The 20,839-nt window shown below is 43.3% G+C and overlaps 3 protein-coding genes across 3 annotated transcripts in view; 1 reads left to right on the top strand and 2 right to left on the bottom strand.

Moving 5' to 3' along the window:
* LOC148368184 (uncharacterized) overlaps positions 1-20,839 on the bottom strand; it is a 316,699-nt gene that overhangs the window by 174,089 nt on the left and 121,771 nt on the right. The gene's annotated exons all lie outside the window — the stretch shown is intronic.
* LOC148368191 (uncharacterized) lies at positions 1,692-12,757 on the bottom strand. Its single transcript, XM_088330226.1, has 3 exons — positions 12,398-12,757; positions 9,276-9,368; positions 1,692-3,994 (listed from the first exon to the last, which is right to left on the bottom strand). The coding sequence occupies exons 1-3, from the start codon at positions 12,456-12,458 to the stop codon at positions 2,688-2,690; spliced, it is 1,461 nt and encodes a 486-aa protein (XP_088186352.1). The 5' UTR covers positions 12,459-12,757; the 3' UTR covers positions 1,692-2,687.
* LOC148368189 (uncharacterized) overlaps positions 13,508-20,839 on the top strand; it is a 30,810-nt gene continuing 23,478 nt past the window's right edge. The window contains exons 1-2 of the mRNA XM_088329625.1: positions 13,508-14,277; positions 15,378-15,470. Coding sequence (XP_088185751.1) covers positions 14,217-14,277; positions 15,378-15,470 — 154 coding nt within the window. The 5' untranslated portion in view covers positions 13,508-14,216. The remainder of the gene's footprint in view (positions 14,278-15,377; positions 15,471-20,839) is intronic.

Here is a 20,839-nt window from a genome sequence, read left to right as displayed (position 1 = left end):
TTGAAATTCCTGCTGAAATATTTTTGTCTACTTTGTGTTTAAGTGTCCTGCAGTGCCACCTGCTGGTGCAACAGAGTTGAAATTTGATTTCATTGATTTTACAAATAGAAAAAGCAGTAACGTGTGTATTCATAAGTTTTGTTCTGTTGAAATTCCTGCTGAAATAGTTTTGTCTAGTTTGTGTACGAGTGTCCTGCAGTCCACCAGTGCCACCTGCTGGTGCAACAGAGTTGAAAATGTGTTTTCATTTTCCTTTTTTTGAATTCTCACAAAATCCGTGTTTTTGTTGCATTACTGTTAAAATGTTGGTACCGCCTTCATCTGTTAAGCAGGGTTGGGGAGGGTTACTTGAACTTGATTACTTTCAATAACTTTTGGATGACTCCAATAGCTAATATGCTCATAAAAGACAAAAGAAACTCAATAGGAATAAAATGACTCCATTTTGTGCAGGCTTGGGGAGTAACGGAATCCACGGAACGCAAAAATGATGTTTGGATTTATTTTCACTTTGTTTCTGTCGCATTTGATGTTCGTTTTGCCGGAGATCAAAGCCAGGAGAGAAAGCTTACCGCGTGTTGGGAGTCATCATTTGATTCCTATTGAGTTTCTTTTGTCTTTTATGAGCATATTAGCTATTAGAGTCATCCAAAAGTCATTGAAAGTCATCCAGTTCAAGTAACTCTACCCAACCCTGCTGTTAAGGCATGGGCTGTGAGGCCATCTTATGGTTTGCCACTTTATGGTCTTCTGCGCTTGCCGTATCTTCGGCTCAATAACATCGTGCTGGAGGTAAGTTGTGCCCAATATTGGTTCGGATTAAAAAAAATGCATATTTTGCTAGATATGAGTTGCTTTCATGAACTATCTTCGTATATAAATTGTGCTAAATGAAGTATATATAAAAAACACGAATTTAAAGTAAAGTAATGTAGCTTGAAACGATGATGCAACGTGTTTTGATGCAACCACGCCACATGGTGCGCATGTTGAGCGATGTCCCGTTTTTGTATTTTGGTTCATGTTTTAGACGATTGCAAACATGCACAGAAGTTCTTTGTCTTGTTTACTGAATGCAGGCAAGAAACCGAGTGACCGTCAACCCTTGTGTCGCGCATGATTGAGGGTCGTTACACTGGTATGAAGTAAGGTTTAGTCTAGCCTCTGATTTTATGACCGGAAGGCGGATATTTTTTGGCAGTCTCCAGCGCGCTGCTACCATGTTGAAAACAGGCGGAGGTGCTGACCACATGGTGCGCGTTTGTTGTGTCGCTCATGGCAGCAACTGGAATAAATGCCTCATGTTCCTTATGTTCATATGGCTTTCCAGTGAGAACTTTACTTTGGTCCATGATAATCCAAGTCCCTTTTCTGTTTTATCTTGATTTAACACAGAGTTAAATTTCGATTCTGGCAAAAGTAATGTGATTTTAGACTCTTTCATGGCCATAATAACAACCTATCACCCTGTGGCTTTCAATTATATTTATTTGGTTCGGAATCTAAGTTGGTGGTAATCAATTCGGTCAGTAGGCGGTGCTCTCGGTTTCCGACACGAATTTGTTTGAAATAGCCCGCGTCTAGCATTTATCATGAAAGATGCAACTTTAAATACAACTTTAAATGATCGATTTTGGAGTTATTTGATATGGATAATGATTGATCGGACCAGAAGAAAAATAACATCGACCCAAAAATAATGCAGTTTGATTTCATGAAACTACGTTTTATTCACAGGACAAAGAAAATGGAATCAAACGAAAGAATAAAACACATTGTTGACACAAGCACTCAGGGTTGGAAGGTGGAAGAAATGATGCAACAGGTTAACAGTAATGATCAATGCACCCGGTTTTAAGATAATAAACCCATTTCAATGATATGGAATTGTTTTCATAGGGTGCCAACATGGGATATTTACCCAAAACACCAAAGAAGGTGCTGCAATAACCCTTTTTGTGTACTTTTGAGAACAAAAAAGTCCCTCAGGGGAGGAGTGTGTGAGAAGCAGCACATGGCCAAGCAGGAAGATGAAGAAATAAAGGTTACTATCTCTTTTGGCAACGGACTTCAAGGGGATTGTTCTCATCTAAACGACAAGGACGGAGAGAACCACAAGCTCTCCAAGCTTTGGGGCTCTGGTGAGAACAATCCCCAACCCTGGGGATCTAGGTCGGCCATCTTGTTGTTATAATAATGATACTTGTTGATAACAGGCAAAACTTGTATGTGGGCACACGAGGAAATAGATCATCTATCAAGAAACATGACGCATATGCAAAGCCTGAATCTTTTGAATCTATATGAAGACTTTGGGGTCACAAATCTTTATGATACAACTGGAGAGTCTGCTCACTTCCTGTGGCTTTTTTTTGACGTGGTAGCAGTCAGTGGTTTAAAAAAGGGGAGGGCAAATGGTTTTGTGGCCGTTATTTTCCAATAAACGAACTGTATGATTCTTAACCAATTGAATGTTTTACAACTCTTAGAGAATTTTTGACCACAAACTGAGCAGGCAAAAATCTTCTCGCCAGTGTGGGTTCTTGTGTGTCATTTCTAGTGTCCAATAATAGTCTGAAAAAATGTCCGTGTAATAACCTGGAAAGCCCTTTGAGACTCTTGTGATTAAGGGCGTCACAAATAAAAAATGACTTGACAATATACATATTTTGTTTTTCACCACAATGTCAACAGGTCAAAGGCTTCTCTTCAGTGTGGGTTAATGTGTGTCTTTTTAAGTTCCGACTTGAAGTGAATCTTTGACCGCAAACAGAGCAAGAAAAAGGCTTCTCCCCAGTGTGGGTTAATGTGTGTGTTTTTAAGTTCTGACTTGAAGCGAATCTCTGACTACAAACTGAGCAAGAAAAAGGCTTCTCGCCAGTGTGGGTTAATGTGTGTATTTTCAAGTTCTGACTTGAAGTGAATCTTTGACCGCAAACGGAGCAATAAAAAGGCTTCTCACCAGTGTGGGTTCTGGAATGTATTTTTAAGTACCAACGGTGGGTGAATCTCTGACCACAAACTGAGCAAGAAAAAGGCTTTTCGCCAGTGTGGGTTAATGTGTGTTTTTTCAAGTGTCCATTTCGGGTGAATTTCTGACCGCAAACTGAACAAGCAAAAGGCTTCTCGCCAGTGTGGATTCTGGTATGTTTTTTTAAGCTCCCATTTTCGATGAATCGTTTACCACAAACTGAGCAGGAAAAAGGCTTCTCGCCAGTGTGGGTTAGTTGGTGTATTTTTAAGTGTCCACGCTGGGCGAATTTTTGACCACAAACGGAGCAGGCAAAAGGCTTCTCGCCAGTGTGGGTTCTGGTGTGTATTTTTAAGCTCCCACTTTGGGTAAATCTTTGACCACAAACTGAGCAAGAAAAAGGCTTCTCGCCAGTGTGGGTTAATGTGTGTATTTTCAAGTAATCATTTCGGGTGAATTTCTGACCGCAAACTGAACAAGCAAAAGGCTTCTCGCCAGTGTGGGTTCTGGAATGTATTTTTAGGTCCCAATGCTGGGTGAATTTTTGACCACAAACTGAGCAAGAAAAAGGTTTCTCGCCAGTGTGGGTTCTGGTGTGTATTTTTAAGTTTCCCCTTGTAGTGAATTTTTTACCACAAACTGAGCAAGAAAAAGGGTTCTCACCAGCATGGAATTTCATATGGAACTTCATATAATACTTGCTTCGAAACGTTTTCCCGCACTGCGAACATGTGTTACCACCTTCAGCGTTTGTGGAGCGAGACGTGTTGTCGTCTTCCGTTTCCAAGTGTTGACGGGAGCTGATGCTTGGAAGCTCCTGCCGACCGTTATCTTCAGGTTGACCTTGATCTTCGGCGATTGAACGGACCCCGGTCACTCGCAAGACTGAATCATTGTCCTCCTCAACAGGCTCCCCATCTTCTGTCTCTTGCTTCATGTGATAAGGCTTCAGATCCTCCTCAATTTTAACGGCAGGCAACTCTGGTTCCTGCCGCGCGGCAGCAAGATATTCTCGGCCGACGTCTGCAAGACACAAGTCACGTTTATTTGTATTGCCCTCAACTCGTTCAGTTTTCAGAAGCATTGTCCCCGAGTGCCAAAACGTAAGAAAAATTCTAAAGGCTTAGGCGCTGCTGAACAGTGAGTATTAGGCCTCTGGGAATGAAATCTTCACGAGATGCCAAGAGTGGCTTTGTTCGGATTGTTTGCTGCGTCCCATTCTTCCCACTTTCCCTCGCTATTTTTCCTCGTCACTTGCTTTTGCGCGTGCATGTGCAAGTGTAACGTGTCCCAATACTCTCAAGTCCGAGGGAGAAGTCCCCTTCGACCCCCAAAAGAACCACTTCGGATGGAAGGAGGTCAGGAGCCGACTTGGAACAAAGTCACTTCCCAGAAGACAAATTCTCAATATCAACAAACATGGCTGGAAAAGAACCGCACAAATGTAAGTCCTTTTTCACAACTATGCATGTTTTCGAAACAAAAAACAACGCAACGGAAAACCTTATCGTTGCCTCAAAACATGAACATTGCCCAATGGCTGCTTTACACAGAGCACAAATCGACCAAAAAAGCCAGAAACGACTCTTGGCACTCCAAACCGTCGAGTATGTTAATTTGTTCGGAAGATCACGGTTTAGCCCCGTTCTTATCTTAAAGGAGTCGTGCCTTCACATCCACACGGACAAAACGCCGGTCGCTGAAGCGGCATAGTCACGATAACGTTACGGATATATGTCATTTCGCGTGTTTACTGCGCACGATTCCGCGCGTCCCGTTTTCTTTACAATATGATGCTAACACGTGAGACCGAATCGATTCTTGACGCGGAGGGGAGGTCGGCATTCTGTACCTGTTAAATTCTATTCTATCGATTCTAAATTCTAAAGCATATGTGACGCTGGCCAATAGAAGACTCCGACAGCCACGTCAGGTTTGTTCTTGTCGATTCACTATGAAATCGTTATGCGGAACGCATCAGATCATTTCCTGTCTCGCGTCGAGTGGCGTCGGCCTGTTAGTGAGCAACTTGTGTCGAATGCGGTCATGCGGGCTGATGTTTCAGAGACTGTGGAGCAAACCAAAGCCCTGATCACATTCAGGGCAGAAAATGATGAGCAGTTCACAGAGAAAATGTTCACCACAAAACAACTGTGAGAGTGAGGAGGCTAACCTGCAGGTCCGCAATCTTATTGTGACAGTGCATTGACCCACCCTTATGTCGAAGGACAGCTGTCGAAGCGATCGGCCGGGAGGTGAGCAACACGGGACATTTATCCATCTACCAAGGTCATATCCCTCAAGAGGCCGACAGCAAGACAAACACATACAATAACAGAAATTTTAAAAGGGGGGAAAATGGCAAAAAAAACTCACACAAAGAATTTTGGACCATGACCGATCCAAATGCCCAAACACCCAAACAAGTTAGGCACCTCGGCACCCAAGTTGGTCATGCTTTCGTCTCTCCAGATGAAACGGGACACGACAAAGCGGCCACGTCTCCTCAGAGCACCCAAAACCTTGGCTTCCCCGATTCACTCCGTGCGATACCTCGCACTCCATTCCACCAACTGCAGCCGCATCACAACCCAAGTACCGAAAGCTTTCCACTTCTTCCAGCTCCTGTCCATACGACCTTATTTCTAACGCCATGCACACTCCATCACGTGAACACCTGATCAGCCTTACTCTTCCCGACTTTGACACATCACTTACGCTTGTCACATACTCTTCCAAACCTTCTCAATGATTCCTCAGAATCAGCCACGAGCGCTGTGTCATCTGCAAACAGCATCTGACTTGCCTGCTGCCACACCGTTATCCATCATCTCTACACCTCTGCCAAATACTCTCACCACGCCATCCATGTACACATTAAACAGCCATGGTGACATCACATACCCCTGTCTCACACCAGTCAACACAGGGAACCACTCACTTGTCTCACTCCCTACTCTTACACATGCTCTGCTGTTCATATAAAAACTCTTCAATGCTTCCAACAACTTTCCACCTACTCCATACATTACCATCACTTCCTACAACGCCTCTCCATCAACTCTGTCCTACGCCTTTTCCAAGTCCATGAAAGCCAAATAAACATTCTTACCTTTTGCAAAATATCTCTCACACTCCTGTCATACTGCAAACACCTGATCCACACATCCTCTTTTTTTCCTGAAACCACTCTGCTCCTCCATCACCACCTCGTTCGTTCTTTCTCTCGCTCTCTTAATCAAGACTCTTCCATACAGCTTACCCGGCACAGACAACAAACCGATACCACTCGAATTGCAACATTCATACTTATCACCTTTGCCCTTATAAAATGGCACCACACATGCACTACACCATTCAACAGGAACCACACCACTTAAAAAGCATACATTCAGATTCAGATCTACTTTATTGTCATTCTAGTGCACGTGTATACAGAACGAAATGTCGATACATCTGACCCGCACAGTTTCCTTGAATGAACAAATATAAATAAAAGTTGTATTGTATTATGGCTGCGTATAGTATTTTACCATAGTGCCGATAGTGCAAGAGGAGTAGCTAACCAGATGTGCAAAATGGGCAGTCAGGTTAACATGTCAGGTAAACAGTAACAATAACACTGTAACAATAACGCTGTAAGTACAATAGTGCAGGGAGCAGATGTGCAAGGAGTGGCTAGCTATAAAGAACTGCCAGTAGTGCAAAGAGTCAGATTAGCAGCCGTTTAGTTTTAGGTTTACTATATGTTAGATTGACTATTTAACAGGCTAATGGCCAGGGGGACAAGACTATTGCGGAACCTGGTGGTCCTGCATCGCACACTGCAGTACCTCTTCCCAGAGGCGAGCAGAATGAACAGTCCATGATGGGGGTGAGAGGGGTCCCCGATAATGTTCTTAGCTTGGGATAAGCAGCGCTTCTGGCCAATGTCCTGAATTGAGGGGAGAGAAATCTCCATGATTTTCTCGGGTCATCCTCTTCACACTACCCCAGTCGGTGGCACTGCGGCCTCCACACCACACAGAGATACAGCTGGTCAGGATGCTCTCTATGGTGCCCCTGTAGAATGCGATGAGGGAGGGTCAGGGCAGGTGGGCTCTCCTCATCCTCCGCAGGAAGTACAGGCCCTGCTGTGCCCTCTTAACCAGTGATGCAGTGTTCACGGACCAGGTGAGTTTGTTTGTAATGTACACCCCTAGGAACTTGATACTGCTGACAACCTCCACAGCCTTGTTGTTGATGCATAGTGGGGCATGGTTGGGCTGGTTTTTCCTAAAGTCGACAATGATCTCTTTAGTTTTGTCAACATTCAGGACCAGGCTGTTGTCCCTGCACCAGCCTCAACAAGCCTACTGACCAGTCAATCATGTCCGTGCCACCTTTCTTCAAGCATTCAGCAGTACAGCCATCCAACCCAGGTGCCTTCCCCCCCTTTCATTTCTTTCACTGCCTCTTGCACCTCCCATGTTGACGGGCTTCACATTTCAACCACCCAACATGGGCATTCTCTCCATACCGTCGATCGCCTGGACTCTCACTTCTCTCCTGTCCTCCACTCCTCAAAATACTCATCCCGTCCTGACTGCCAACCAGCAATCTACCATCCTTATCTTTCACTTTCTCTTCCTTACCACACTCATCGTTTCTTACTCTTTTCACTTCTTTCCAGGACACTTTTCTCCTTTGCTCAAAGTTCACTCCTATCTTTCGACACCATTCATCATTTGCTTTCCTTTTCGACTTTTACCAACCTTTTCTTCACTTCACGGCACTCTTATCTTGCAGCCTCTCCTCAAAGGTACGTCTCTTCTATGTCACAGGCCCTGATACCTCATCATTCCACCATTCACTTCCTTTCCTAACACCTCGAACAACTTTTTTCATTCCGCACACTCCTTTCGCACTAATCAACACTGCTTCTTTAAATCACTTCCATTCCATTTCCACATTCTCCACTTCCCTTCTACTACTCCGTTCATGTGTTTGGGTCCTACAGGCAAGGTTTGGTAACGATATGTCAGCTTAAGGGTCAGGTGGACTATTCTTGTTTTACTTTTCATCGTGTCACACTTTAAAGACCCCTACTATACTTGGGAAAATGGCATTAATATACTAATAACTAGGTTGTCATTTACTCACTGTAGGGTTCTCGGGGCCAAGTGGGAGGAATGGGATCGGACATTTGTTTCCTTAATCAGTCGTATTATTCTGTATGGTAGTGTATCGGCGCCAACCTATACGTCAAGTACGCGCAGTGTGACATGATCCAAGTACGGAGTGTTACGCTTCAAAGCGTCGGAAAAATTAAAAAAGACTATCCTCTCTGTAGAGTATGCTACTACGACAATAGATGTACTGCACCCCTTAATGAAGAAGTACGATTTAATGATCAAGCATTCAGGTTTAGAATTAATCAAGAAATCATGATGAACTCAAGACACTTGATTCCTGAAGAGTCAAAGACCTTAAGACCCATGAGCTCACTCGTGCATCGTTCCACAAAAGGTTTGAACCCGACAGGCCGAAAACCTGCACCGTTGCGTTTGGCGGGTCACGTCGCCGTACGGATCGGATTTCGCTTCATCGTGCAGCCCTACTTACCGCCGTCACTCGGTATAAACCCTCAATACCGGATTTTCGCGCCCATAAAAGTCTCCGATTTTCTTCAAATTGTCGCTTTTGGAAGCAACGGAGGTAGACCGGCTCGGTGGCCTGAGGGTTGGGCGCCCGCTCCCCGGAACGGGAGGTCACAGGTCCGAGCATCATTACTCGAAACTTTTGGGGGTAATATCAGACGTTTTGGTGATCTTCCCCCCAAAATCATCCTCGATGACTTTCGGGCGCCTCTCGTTTGATTGCCGTCATCTAAAACCAACTTGGGAGACAGCGCCCTCAGGGTGTGAAAATACACAAGGTAAAAATACCCAAGCGGTGCCCGGTTTTGAAAGTAAACGTTGCGTCGCCACGGTGACCACGTGACAGAACGTCCGCTTCGGTTTGCGCATCCCTGCGCGTCGACGTCAATTTCTAGACAATTCGGTCAAGGGGAAAGAAAAGGAAATGGAATGTTGAACCTGAAATGAAATTGAAGCAAACATTCTTTGAGCTGACAATAGCTTATTGTGTGTAGACATGTGGCGGAAGTCTTGAGCCGCGGGCAGGCAACCATCACGGGTTGTTTAGAGCAATGCCATAAGGAGCCTTCCCTTTTTGCCATATCTCCTCTCTGCGTATTTTTTGGGGCCCCGCCCAACGACGTTCCCTCCGGAATAAGGACGTTGCCGAAAGTAAAACGACCAACCTGCTCTGTTCAACACAATTTGGAGTATCTTGTAAACAGTTCCTGGACACTCTGGTTCCTGCCACGCAGTAGGAAGATGGTCTTCACCGATGTCTGAAAAACACAAGTCAAATGGCATTTATTTGTGACGAAACTCACATCAACCGGATCTGAAAGCTACAAAAGGGCAAGGAAAGACTCAAAAAAGGTCAGGATGCGGAAAATGAAGAAACATTGGGAAGGGACCGCACATGAAATATACAGGAAGTCATGGAAACAGGTTTCATACATGGTTTTCATGGACAAATCCGAGCACTTTTCAAGCACTCCCATAGCCATTTTTAAATTTTTCTTGAGTACCTCCAAAGGGAAAAAAAATCCAGCGGCCATCAGAGGACATTTTTTGTTGTCGTCTTTGATGATTAAAACAAAGTCGCTATCTTGCTCCTAGCGCATACTTTGTGCTATTTTGGGATGTTCCCATCCACGACCTACGATCTTTGTGTGTGAAGGGGCTGCTATAAACTGACATTGATTCTGCCATTGTGCTTCGACAATGCCTGAAGGCGTTGCATAATAATAGATTTCAATACAAAAGAAAAAAGGAAGAAGGTAGTTGTGCATAAAAAGCAGAAAAATGAGCCAAATTGGGACTCATTTTTCGGATACGAGTGCATTCAATCTTTCGATCGACTGCTGATCTTTTGCTTTTTGATCTTTTCACTTATTTGACTCCGAATGTTTTGAGTGCTTTTCATGTGTGTCTAAATCGGTCAAGAAGGAATTGCAAATTGTCTATTTTAGCACTGAAGAGTTAATATTTGGAATTGATGTGTTCATGTTTTGCATTTTCAGGGATTTTGTATTCAGTGTGTAAAAAGCTTCTATTGTTTTACAATTTGTTTTTGTAGATCTGCGATTATTTTGATTGAATGTGTCCTTTGGGGATCGCCTTCAAACATATATGACTAACTGTTGAATAATTTGGTGGATAATGTTATATTATTATTGAACCGAGCCAAAAGAGCCAGTTTACTAAATAGAGTTGTCCTCTTGAGCCGCTTCTTCATTTATTGCATGGTCTATAGAGTCAGACTGCCAGGGATCAGAATTTTCCGCGGATCCGCGGATTTCCGCTTTTTTGAACCCCAAAGGCATTCCGACTTTATTGCTCTGGCGCACCCTGGCGGCCGCTAGAAAAATTTTCCGCCCTGGTTTATTCCCGGACCCTGGCTATTTCAGCTGAAAATGAAAATCTCCATTCTGATCCCTGGACTGCCTATTTCGTGGCAATGGCAACAATTTCAAGCACTTCACTCAAAACTCAAACTTTTTGCTGACCCCAAAAACACAACATTAAATTTCAAGGCTTTCAAGCAGTCGTACAAACCCTTCATACGGTTACATAGCAATTGCCGATATGGTTTTTACTAACACGCACAAAGAAAAGGCAAACGGTGGCCGAGTCCCCGAAAACGTGTACCCTTTATTTGACGGCGCTGTTGCCAGTGGTGGTGTGTGAGATTTAGAAATAATCTCAAAAATGTAGATCACTTGTTTGAGGGTGGGAATTTCAGGTTGCGGACTGCTCTATTAGCTCTTATCATAACATTAGTTTGTGTGCGTTTGCGATTGAGGGAGAGCGTAAAAATCCCGCTAAAGCGATGAGCCGTTACCATAACAGTTGTTGGTCAATCCGGCTCTGAAACGGGAGTGCCCGGACGTTTCTATTCCAAAGCTCAGTTGAAATGGCGATGCACTTTGACTTTGAAATCATGTTGGCATTTAGCATTTGTTTAGCGTCAAGGAATCGGGGAACTATTGAAGTTTCGATTCGACTTCATACGAGTTGCAGCTAAACCATTTTATTTCCTGCACTTTTGCTTTTTAGTTTGAGTGTCAAATTTCAGGCAGCTATAGAGGGCTCCGAGCTCTGTGCTAAAAATAGTAACACGGCTTCGTGCCGCCATTTCGGAAGTCAATCGATCAAAGCGGTGATAGCGAGAAGAGCAAATATTGACTCGGTTTGTCTATTGATTTACTCAAGGAGCTTCGTTTGTGTACGGATTTTGTCCATCGACACTATGGAAAACGACGTGGAGAGTTTAGACAAGCGAGCACGCGAGCGGTACGCTGCCAAGTTGCATTTGATTGGACAATTGGATCCCTAAAAAATTAAAAACAAGGACTGGCGGTCTGATCCCGATGTGTTGCCGTGTGTGACTTACATCGAACTTGTCTTATTTTCCACCCGAGTCCCTTTTGTGAACTGAAGGATTTTCAAAATGACAAAAGTATGGAAGCCTACGACAGATTGGTGTCCGGTCGGGTTCGGGACGTGTCTGTGCACACGAGCGAAGGTGACGAAAACAAGATTGTGAAAGGGAAAGTTCTACGTTCTCAGAGTTTGTCTCAGCCAAGTTTACAACCATGGATCATTGTTGACAAGTCATCGTCGATTCTGTGTGAAGAATATTTTTTCAGAAATGTTACTCAAGAAGCAACACCTACTGTATTTAACCGAGCCATACTTGAATGGTGTCGACAGATGTACGTAGGCTACGCGTGTCCCATAACCTTTTGAAAATGGATTTCTACATCATAAATAATTCAATTTACCAGTCAGAAAGTGGTCAGAACAAACACGAACACGGTCAAGCTTCGGCAAATCGGACCTGTTGATAGCCGCCAGCCACATTCGTCTTCGCCGTTTACTTTTCTCCTGAGCTTCAATCCCTTGATCGTAAACACGCTTCGGAAGTCTAAAGAAGCCCTTCCCAGCCAACAATAACGCACGTATTCGGCATTACGATGTAGAATCTAACTGGTTCGCTGAACAATGACAATGAAAAGCTTTGTTGACTTCCAAAATGCCCACCAGCAAATGCATTGTGGGTAATCTTAGGACCTCAAACCCCTCTATTGAAGTTTTCATGTTACATTATACGAGTCACTCAAGAGCTTTCATTTGATTTCCTGCACTTTTAGTATTTGCTGGAGGTGAAAAACAGTTATTTCCTGTAAAAGGTTGAAAACAAGTTGTATTTGAATTTCAAACCACTATTCGTTCTTTCTTTTGAATCACTAATATTGAATTTTGGAACGCATTGTTATTGTAGCAGAAGCAAAAAAAAATGTCCAACCTTCCCCGAGCTCTTTGGAAAAAGCGTCCTCTCGTCGCGGTCCTTCCCCACTGGAGCGCATTCTCTCCGAATTTCAACGAAAAATATCTCCAACTCGGGGTTAAAAAAGGACCACAAAGTGATACTTGAGTCGAATTGACGTCGTTTGAAGTCGACTAGAGGACTTTCTCGACATTTTCTTTTTCGGCAGCCATGACACCTTCTCCTTCGCAACCCCGCCGCAATGGATTGTGGGTACACGTGGCACTGATCGCATGCTGCGTTCAAGAAAATGGGTGTTTTCGGAAGATCCTACCAGATACGACTGAAAAACGTCTCAAGAATGTGGGTTGGGTAGAGTTACTTGAACTGGATGACTTTCAATGACTTTTGGATGACTCCAAGACCAAATATGCTCATAAAAGACAAACGAAAGTCAAAAGGAGTAAAATGACTCCATTTTCTGTAGGCTCGGGGAGTAACGGAACACACAGAAGGGCAAAAAGCTGTTTGGATTGATTTTCATTTTGTTTCTGTGGCATTTGATGTTGGTTTTGCCGGAGATCCAAGTGATCAGAGCCAGGAGTGAAAGCTTACCACGTCTTGTGAGTCATCATTTGATTACTATTGAGTTTCTTTTGTCTTTTATGAGCATATTTGGTATCGGAGTCATCCAAAAGTCGTTGAAAGTAATCCAGTTGAAGTAACCCTCCCCAACCCTGCTTAACAGATGAAGGCGGTACCAACATTTTAACAGTAATGCAACAAAAACACGGATTTTGTGAGAATCCAAAAAAATGAAAATGAAAACACATTTCCAACTCTGTTACACCAGCAGGTGGCACTGTTGGACTGCAGGACACTCATACACAAACTAGACAAAACAATTTCAGCAGGAATTTCAACAGAACAAAACTTATGAATACACCCGTGACTGCTTTTTCTATTTGTATTCTGTTACTCCCCGAGCCTGCACAAAATGGAGTCATTTTATTCCTATTGAGTTTCTTTTGTCTTTTATGAGCATATTCGTTATTGGAGTCATCCAAAAGTAATCCAGTTCAAGTAACCCTCCCCAACCCTGCTTAACAGATGAAGGCGGTACCAACATTTTTAACAGCAATGCAAAAAAATCACAGATTTTGTGAGAATTCAACAAAAATCAATGAAATCAAATTTCAACTCTTTTACACCAGCATGTGGCACTGTTGGACTCGTCATTGCAGGACACTTAAACACAAACTAGTCAAAAATATTTCAGCAGGAATTACAACGGAACAAAACTTATGAATACACACGTTACTGCTTTTTCTTCTACCTTTTTATAATTTCAGTTTTTTGACATATATTGCCTTAACATAGTCGTTCACCGGACGAATTGAGTTATTTTGTCGCCGACCTATCTCGTCTTCTATGTGTTTTCTGTTGCTGCGTTCCCGAAAAGACGACAACTGAGTTTTCCAACCTCCGACCAGGAGAAATGCTATGTACCCCAACTTTTCAACCAGGACCTTACACCTCGAGTGTCTTTCTGATTATATTTCCCCGGTTGAGGGTTAAAAAAGCCCCGACTTCCTAAATTCTTAAGACGCTTTTCGGTCGTATCTGGTAGAATTTCCCGAAACACCCATTTTCGTGAAAGCAGCATGTGATCCGTGCTTCGTGTACCCACAATCCACTGCGGTGGGGTTTGGAAGGAGAAGGTGTCATGGCTGCCGAACAATAGAATGTGGAGAAAGTCCTCTAGTCGACTTCAAACGACGTCAACTCGACTCAAGTATCACTTTGTGGTCCCTTTTAACCCTGAGTTGGAAATATCTTTCGTTGAAATTCGGAGAGAATGCGCTCCAGTGAGGAAGGACCGCGACGAGAGGACGCTTTTTCCAAGCAGCTCGGGGAAGGTTGGACATTTCTTTTGCTTCTGTTACGATAACAATGCTTTCCAAAATTTTATAGGCTGGCCAAAAAGTCGATCATTGATATGAAAGAATAGTGGTTTGAAATTCAAATACAACTTTTTTAAGCCTTTTACAGTAAACGACGTTTTTCACCTCCAGCAAATACTAAAAGTGCAGGAAATCTAATGAAGTTTAGCAGCAACTGGTACGAAGTCGCATCCAAACTTTATATATGTATATATAATTTGTAACTGCGGTGTAGCCGTCCCACCAAAGATCCCCATTCGGGCTGGACTGCATGATGAGGCTTTTAATACAGTTGCTGCAATGAATGAGTCACACACAAACGTGGTTTCCGATCATTGCTGACTTTCTACACTACAAGGGGAATTAGCATTTTAGCACAACATGCAACGTCCGGCAAAACTAACACAAAAGGCGAAAGAAACAAAACAAGAATAAATCCAAACAGCCTGACAACATAAATCACATTACTGTGCATGTAGAGAGATTTGTCAGCTCTGGTTTAAATCTTTCCATTTAATTTTTTTTTGGAGCACCGAAAGATTGTGGATTACCGTTAGCGGCAAACTGTAGAGTGCCAATTACAAAATCAGAAGCCCAAACCTTATCCCATACCAGCAGGTGGCGCTGTTATAGCAGCCCTTTCACACACAAAGATCGTAAGTCGTGGATGGAACGTCCCAAAATCGCACAAAGTATGTGCCAGAAGCAAGATAGCGACTTTATTTTAATCATCAAAGACGACAACAAAAAAACTTTCCTCTGATGGCCGCTGGATTTTTTTTCCCTTAGGAGGTACTGGAGAGAAAATAAATAAGGCTTTGGAAGTCCTTGAAAAGTGCTCGTAATTGGCCACGAAAACCATGTATGAACCCTGTTTCCATGACTTCCTGTATATTTCATGTGCGGTCCCTTCCCAAGGTTTCTTCATTTTCCGCATCCTGACCTTTTTTTGAGTGTTTCCTTGCCCTTATGTAGCTTTCAGATCAGGTTGATGTTGCAATGGTGTTCTGCGCATTTTGTGAGTTTCTGTGAGTGAAGGCGTCACAAAAAAATGCCATTTGACTTGTGTGTTGCAGACATCGGTGAAGACCATCTTTCTACTGCGTGGCAAGAACCAGAGTGTCCAGGAACTGTTTACAAGATACTCCAAATTGTGTTGAACAGAGCAGGTTGGTTGTTTTACTTTCCGCAACGTCCTTATTTTTGAGGGAAAGTCGTTGGGCGTCGCCCCCACAAAATACGCAGAGAGGAGATATGGCAAAAAGGGAAGGCTCCTTATGGCATTGCTCTAAACATGGTTGCCCGCCCCTGGGTCAAGACTTCCTCCACGCAATAAGCTATTGTTAGCTCCTTTGTGTTCATTTCAGGTTCAACTTTCCTTATCCTGAGTTATTATCTGCTTTCCACAAAATTCGACATCTTGTTTTTGGCCGTCGACGTCCGCCGTACTTTCCTTTCGAATAAGGTCCGGGCTTCTGTCTTGCTCGTTCTTTGAAAATACGTATATTATTCCTAAATCAGTCACGTGCGCTCGGGCCGTTTCGAAGACGACACATTTGCTTAACTGGGGAAATTTCTCATATTCGTGAATCTTTTTATTATCGGCGATCATCGTCTATTTTCTCTCCCCTCGACCGAATTGTCTAGAAATTGACGTCGACTTTCTCATTTCATTCATAACAAAGACGTCGCAGAAGTCGCGGGGACCCGACTGCAGCGTGCAACTTGCCGGTCTCTTCATCGTTTATTTACACTGAAAGCAATAACCCTCCAATTTTGTTGTCTTTTTGTATCATGACAAGAAAGACTATTTATCCAACTGCTGGTCTGTTTTGATTTTTACATCTATAGTTGCTATTTTGTGACTCTCTATCTCTAAGTACATCATCCTGAGTCATATTTACACGTCACAATGTTTGTTTTTCCCTGAAAAACAAAACTAGCGCAGAAAATGCCCCTTTTCTTTTCAAATCGAAAATCGCCCCCAAATGCAATTCCGGTCTGAGAAATGGCAACTACAGTGGAACCTCGCTTCTCGACCATCATCCGTTCCAGAACCCTGTTCGATCACCGTGATCTTTTTTTCCATTAAAAATAAGGTAAAACGTTTTAATCCGTTCCAACACCCCGAACGGTTACCTGGAATGTTTAACAGAAACATAAAGCTAAACCAGGCTAATCGTACGTCCGCGCTAATCGTAATCTTTAGTACGAAAGATGACGCTAACATATGTTGGGGAAATCGCAGGTTCGATAATCGAGAGAAAAGTCTTCTCATATGTGGATAAGGAGAACACGAACCAGCTTCGTGGGAGGGAGATACAACTTTATTGTCTTGTCAATGAAGGTCTCTCAGAAATCGGGACATGGCAATATTTTTAAAGCTTCAATTGTGTACACCCAAAAGGCGGTCCGATCTTTACACGTAACTTGACAGGAATTTTGTTTTTCTCGCAAGGAAAAGTGTTTGTCTTCCTATAAGGAGATAAGGAGATAGTTTTCCAAACAACCTGAGGTTAGTTTATACAGAGACTTCTGTTCCTTGCACGAAACGATGTCAACACGACCTTTCTCACAACTGCAAGCAAGTCTTTCTAAATTTCTAAATGTCTGCAAATCTATTCTACAAATGCAAGTCTATTTACCACAACATATCGCCCTTTGGGAGTATCACCTCCCATTCTGAAAAGAAATTAAAATCAAAAATGAATACTGGGTAGTGGTAAAGTATTACAAATCATAGATATCAATACACTGACAGAGTTTACACGAATCGAAAATAAAATAAAATTCTGGCGGTCAGCCTGCTGTGATTACTTTAACTTTCATTGTTCATGTTTCATTTACAAAAACCTCCGACACTCCAAAAAACTCCACTCCAAACTGCTCATCATTTTCTGCCCTGAATGTGATCAGGGCTTTGGTTTGCTCCACAGTCTCTGAAACATTAGCCCGCATGACCGCATTCGACACAAGTTGCTCACTAACAGGCCGACGCCACTCGACGCGAGACAGGAAATGATCTGATGTCTCCCGCATAACGATTTCATAGTGAATCGATAAGAACAAACCTGACGTGGCTGTCGGAGCCTTCTATTGGCCAGCGTCACATATGCTTTAGAATTTAGAATCGATAGAATAGAATTTACAGAATGCCGACCTCCCCTCCGCGTCAAGAATCGATTCGGTCTCACGTGTTAGCATCATATTGTAAAGAAAACGGGACGCGCGGAATCGTGCGCAGTAAACACGCGCAATGACATATATCCGTAACGTTATCGTGACTATGCCGCTTCGGCGACCGGCGTTTTGTCCGTGTGGATGTGAAGGCACGACTCCTTTAAGATAAAAACCGGGCTAAACAAATTAAGGTACTCGGCGGTTTGGAGTGCCAAGAGTCGTTTGTGGCTTTTTTGGTCGATTTGTGCTAGCCAAGTAGCCATTTGGCAATGTTCATGTTTTGAGGCAACGATAAGGTTTTCAGTTGCGTTGTATTTTGTTTCAAAAACATGCATAGTTGTGAAAAAGGACTTACATTTGTGCGGTTCCTTTCCCGCCATGTTTGTTGATATTGAGAATTCGTCTTCTGGGAAGTTGCTTTGTTCCAAGTCGGCTCCTGACCTCCTTCCATCCGAAGTGGTTCTTTTGGGGGTCGAAGGGGACTTCTCCCTCGGACTTGAGAGTATTGGGACACGTTACACTTGCACATGCACGCGAAAAACCAAGTGACGAGGAAAAATAGCGAGGGAAAGTGGGAAGAATGGGACGCAGCAAACAATCTGAACAAAGCCACTCTTGGCATCTAGTGAAGATTTCATTCCCAGAGGCCTAATACTCACTGTTCAGCAGCGCCTAAGCCTTTAGAATTTTTTCACGTTTTGGCACTATGGGACAATGCTTCTGAAAACTGAACAAGTTGAGGGCAATACAGATAAATGTGACTTGTGTCTTGCAGACGTCGGCCGAGAATATCTTGCTACTGCGCGGCAGGAACCAGAGTTGTCTGCCGTTAAAAATGAAGAGGATCTGAAGCCTTATCACGTGAAGCAAGAGACAGAGGATGGGGAGCCTGTTCACGTTAAAGAAGAGGAAGATGTTCCAGTCTTGCGAGTGACCGGGGTCCGTTCAACCGCCGAAGATCAAGGTCAGCCTGAAGATCAAGGTCAACCTGAAGATAACGGTCGGCAGGAGTCTCTAAGCATCAGCTCCCGTCAACACGTAAAAACGGAAGATGACGACACGTCTCGCTCCACAAACGCTGAAGGTGGTAACACATGTTCCCAGTGCGGGAAAACGTTTCGAAGCAAGTCTTATATGAAGTTGCATATGAAATTCCATGCTGGTGAGAAGCCTTTTTCCTGCTCAATTTGTGGAAAACAATTCTCCTACAAAGGAAACTTGAAGTCACACACAAAAACCCACACTGGTGAGAAGCCTTTTTCTTGCTCAACTTGCGGTCAAAGATTCACTTCAAGTCAGAACTTAAAAAGACACACATTAACCCACACTGGCGAGAAGCCTTTTTCTTGCTCAACTTGCGGTCAAAGATTCACTTTAAACGAACACTTAAAAATACACACCAGAACCCACACTGGCGAGAAGCCTTTTTCCTGCTCAGTCTGCAGTCAAAGATTCACTTTAAACGAACACTTAAAAATACACACCAGAACCCACACTGGCGAGAAGCCTTTTTTCTGCTCAGTTTGTGGTCAAAGATTCGCCGAAAGTGGGAGCTTAAAAAAACACATTAGAACCCACACTGGCGAGAAGCCTTTTTCTTGTTCAGTTTGTGGTCAAAGATTCACTAACAGTGGGCACTTAAAAATACACACCAGAACCCACACTGGCGAGAAACCTTTTTCTTGTTCAGTTTGTGGTCAAAGATTCACTAACAGTGGGGACTTAAAAATACACACCAGAACCCACACTGGCGAGAAGCCTTTTTCTTGTTCAGTTTGTGGTCAAAGATTCACTAACAGTGGGCACTTAAAAATACACACCAGAACCCACACTGGCGAGAAGCCTTTTTCTTGTTCAGTTTGTGGTCAAAGATTCACTAAAAATGAGAACTTAAAAATACACACTAGAACCCACACTGGCGAGAAGCCTTTTTCTTGTTCAGTTTGTGGTAGACGATTTGCCCAGAGTGGGGACTTAAAAGTACACACTAGAACCCACACTGGCGAGAAGCCTTTTTCCTGCTCAATTTGTGGTCAAAGATTCGCTTCAAGTGGGCACTTAAAAATACACACCAGAAACCACACTGGGGAAAAGCCTTTTGCCTGCTCAGTTTGTGGTATAAAATTCACTACAAGTGGTCAGTTAAAAAGACACACATTAACCCACGCTGGCGAGAAGCCTTTTTCTTGTTCAGTTTGTGGTCAAAGATTCACTTCAAGTGGGAACTTAAAAATACACACTAGAACCCACACTGGCGAGAAGCCTTTTTCTTGCTCAATCTGCGGTCAACGATTCACTTCAAGTGGGAACTTAAAAATACACACTAGAACCCACACTGGCGAGAAGCCTTTTTCTTGTTCAGTTTGCGGTCGAAAATTCACCCGTAATGGACACTTGAAATCACACCAACTAATACACGGTGGTGAGAAGCCTTTTTCTTGATCAGTTTGTGGTCAAAGATTCACTAACAGTGGGCACTTAAAAATACACACCAGAACCCACACTGGCGAGAAGCCTTTTTCTTGTTCAGTTTGCGGTCAACAATTCACCCGAAATGGACACTTGAAATCACACCAACTAATACACGGTGGTGAGAATCCTTTTTCTTGCTCAATCTGCTGTATAATATTCACTAACAGCGGGCACTTAAAAATACACACCAGAACCCACACTGGCGAGAAGCCTTTTTCTTGTTCAGTGTGCGGCCGGACATTCACACGGAATGAGAGCTTAAAATTACACCAATTAACCCACACAGGCGAGAAGCCTTTCGCCTGCTCAGTTTGCGGTCAGACTTTTACTGTGAGTGGAAACTTAAAGCGACATATTAGAACCCACACTGGAGAGAAGCCTTTCGCATGCTCAATTTGTGGTAAAAGATACACAGAAAATGGGAGTTTAACAAATCATATTAGAACCCACACTGGTGTTAAGCCTTTTTCCTGCTCCGTTTGCAGTCAAAGATTCACTAAAAGTGGAAGCTTAAAGAAACACATTAGATCCCACACAGGCGAAAAGCCTTTCTCTTGCTCAGTTTGTGGTAGAGGATTTATCATGCGTTGGCTCCTCATACAACACATACGAATCCACACTGGCGAAAAGCCTTTTTCCTGCTCAATTTGCAATAAAAGATTCTCCCAGAAAGGAAGCTTGAAGTTACACCAAAAAAACCACACTGGCGAGAAGCCTTTTTCATGCTCGGTTTGTGGAAAAAGATTCAACCAGCGTGGGGACTTAAAAACACACACTAGAACGCACACTGGCGAGAAGCCTTTTTCTTGCTCAGTTTGCGGTCAAAGATTCACCAACAGTAGGAGCTTAAAAAACCACATTAGAACCCACACTGGCGAGAAGCCTT

Source organism: Urocampus carinirostris, chromosome 3 (assembly GCF_059441175.1).
Source record: "Urocampus carinirostris isolate Australia breed hairy pipefish chromosome 3, RoL_Ucar_1.0, whole genome shotgun sequence".
Lineage (NCBI taxonomy): Eukaryota > Metazoa > Chordata > Actinopteri > Syngnathiformes > Syngnathidae > Urocampus > Urocampus carinirostris.
This window is presented reverse-complemented; position numbering and strand designations above follow the sequence as displayed.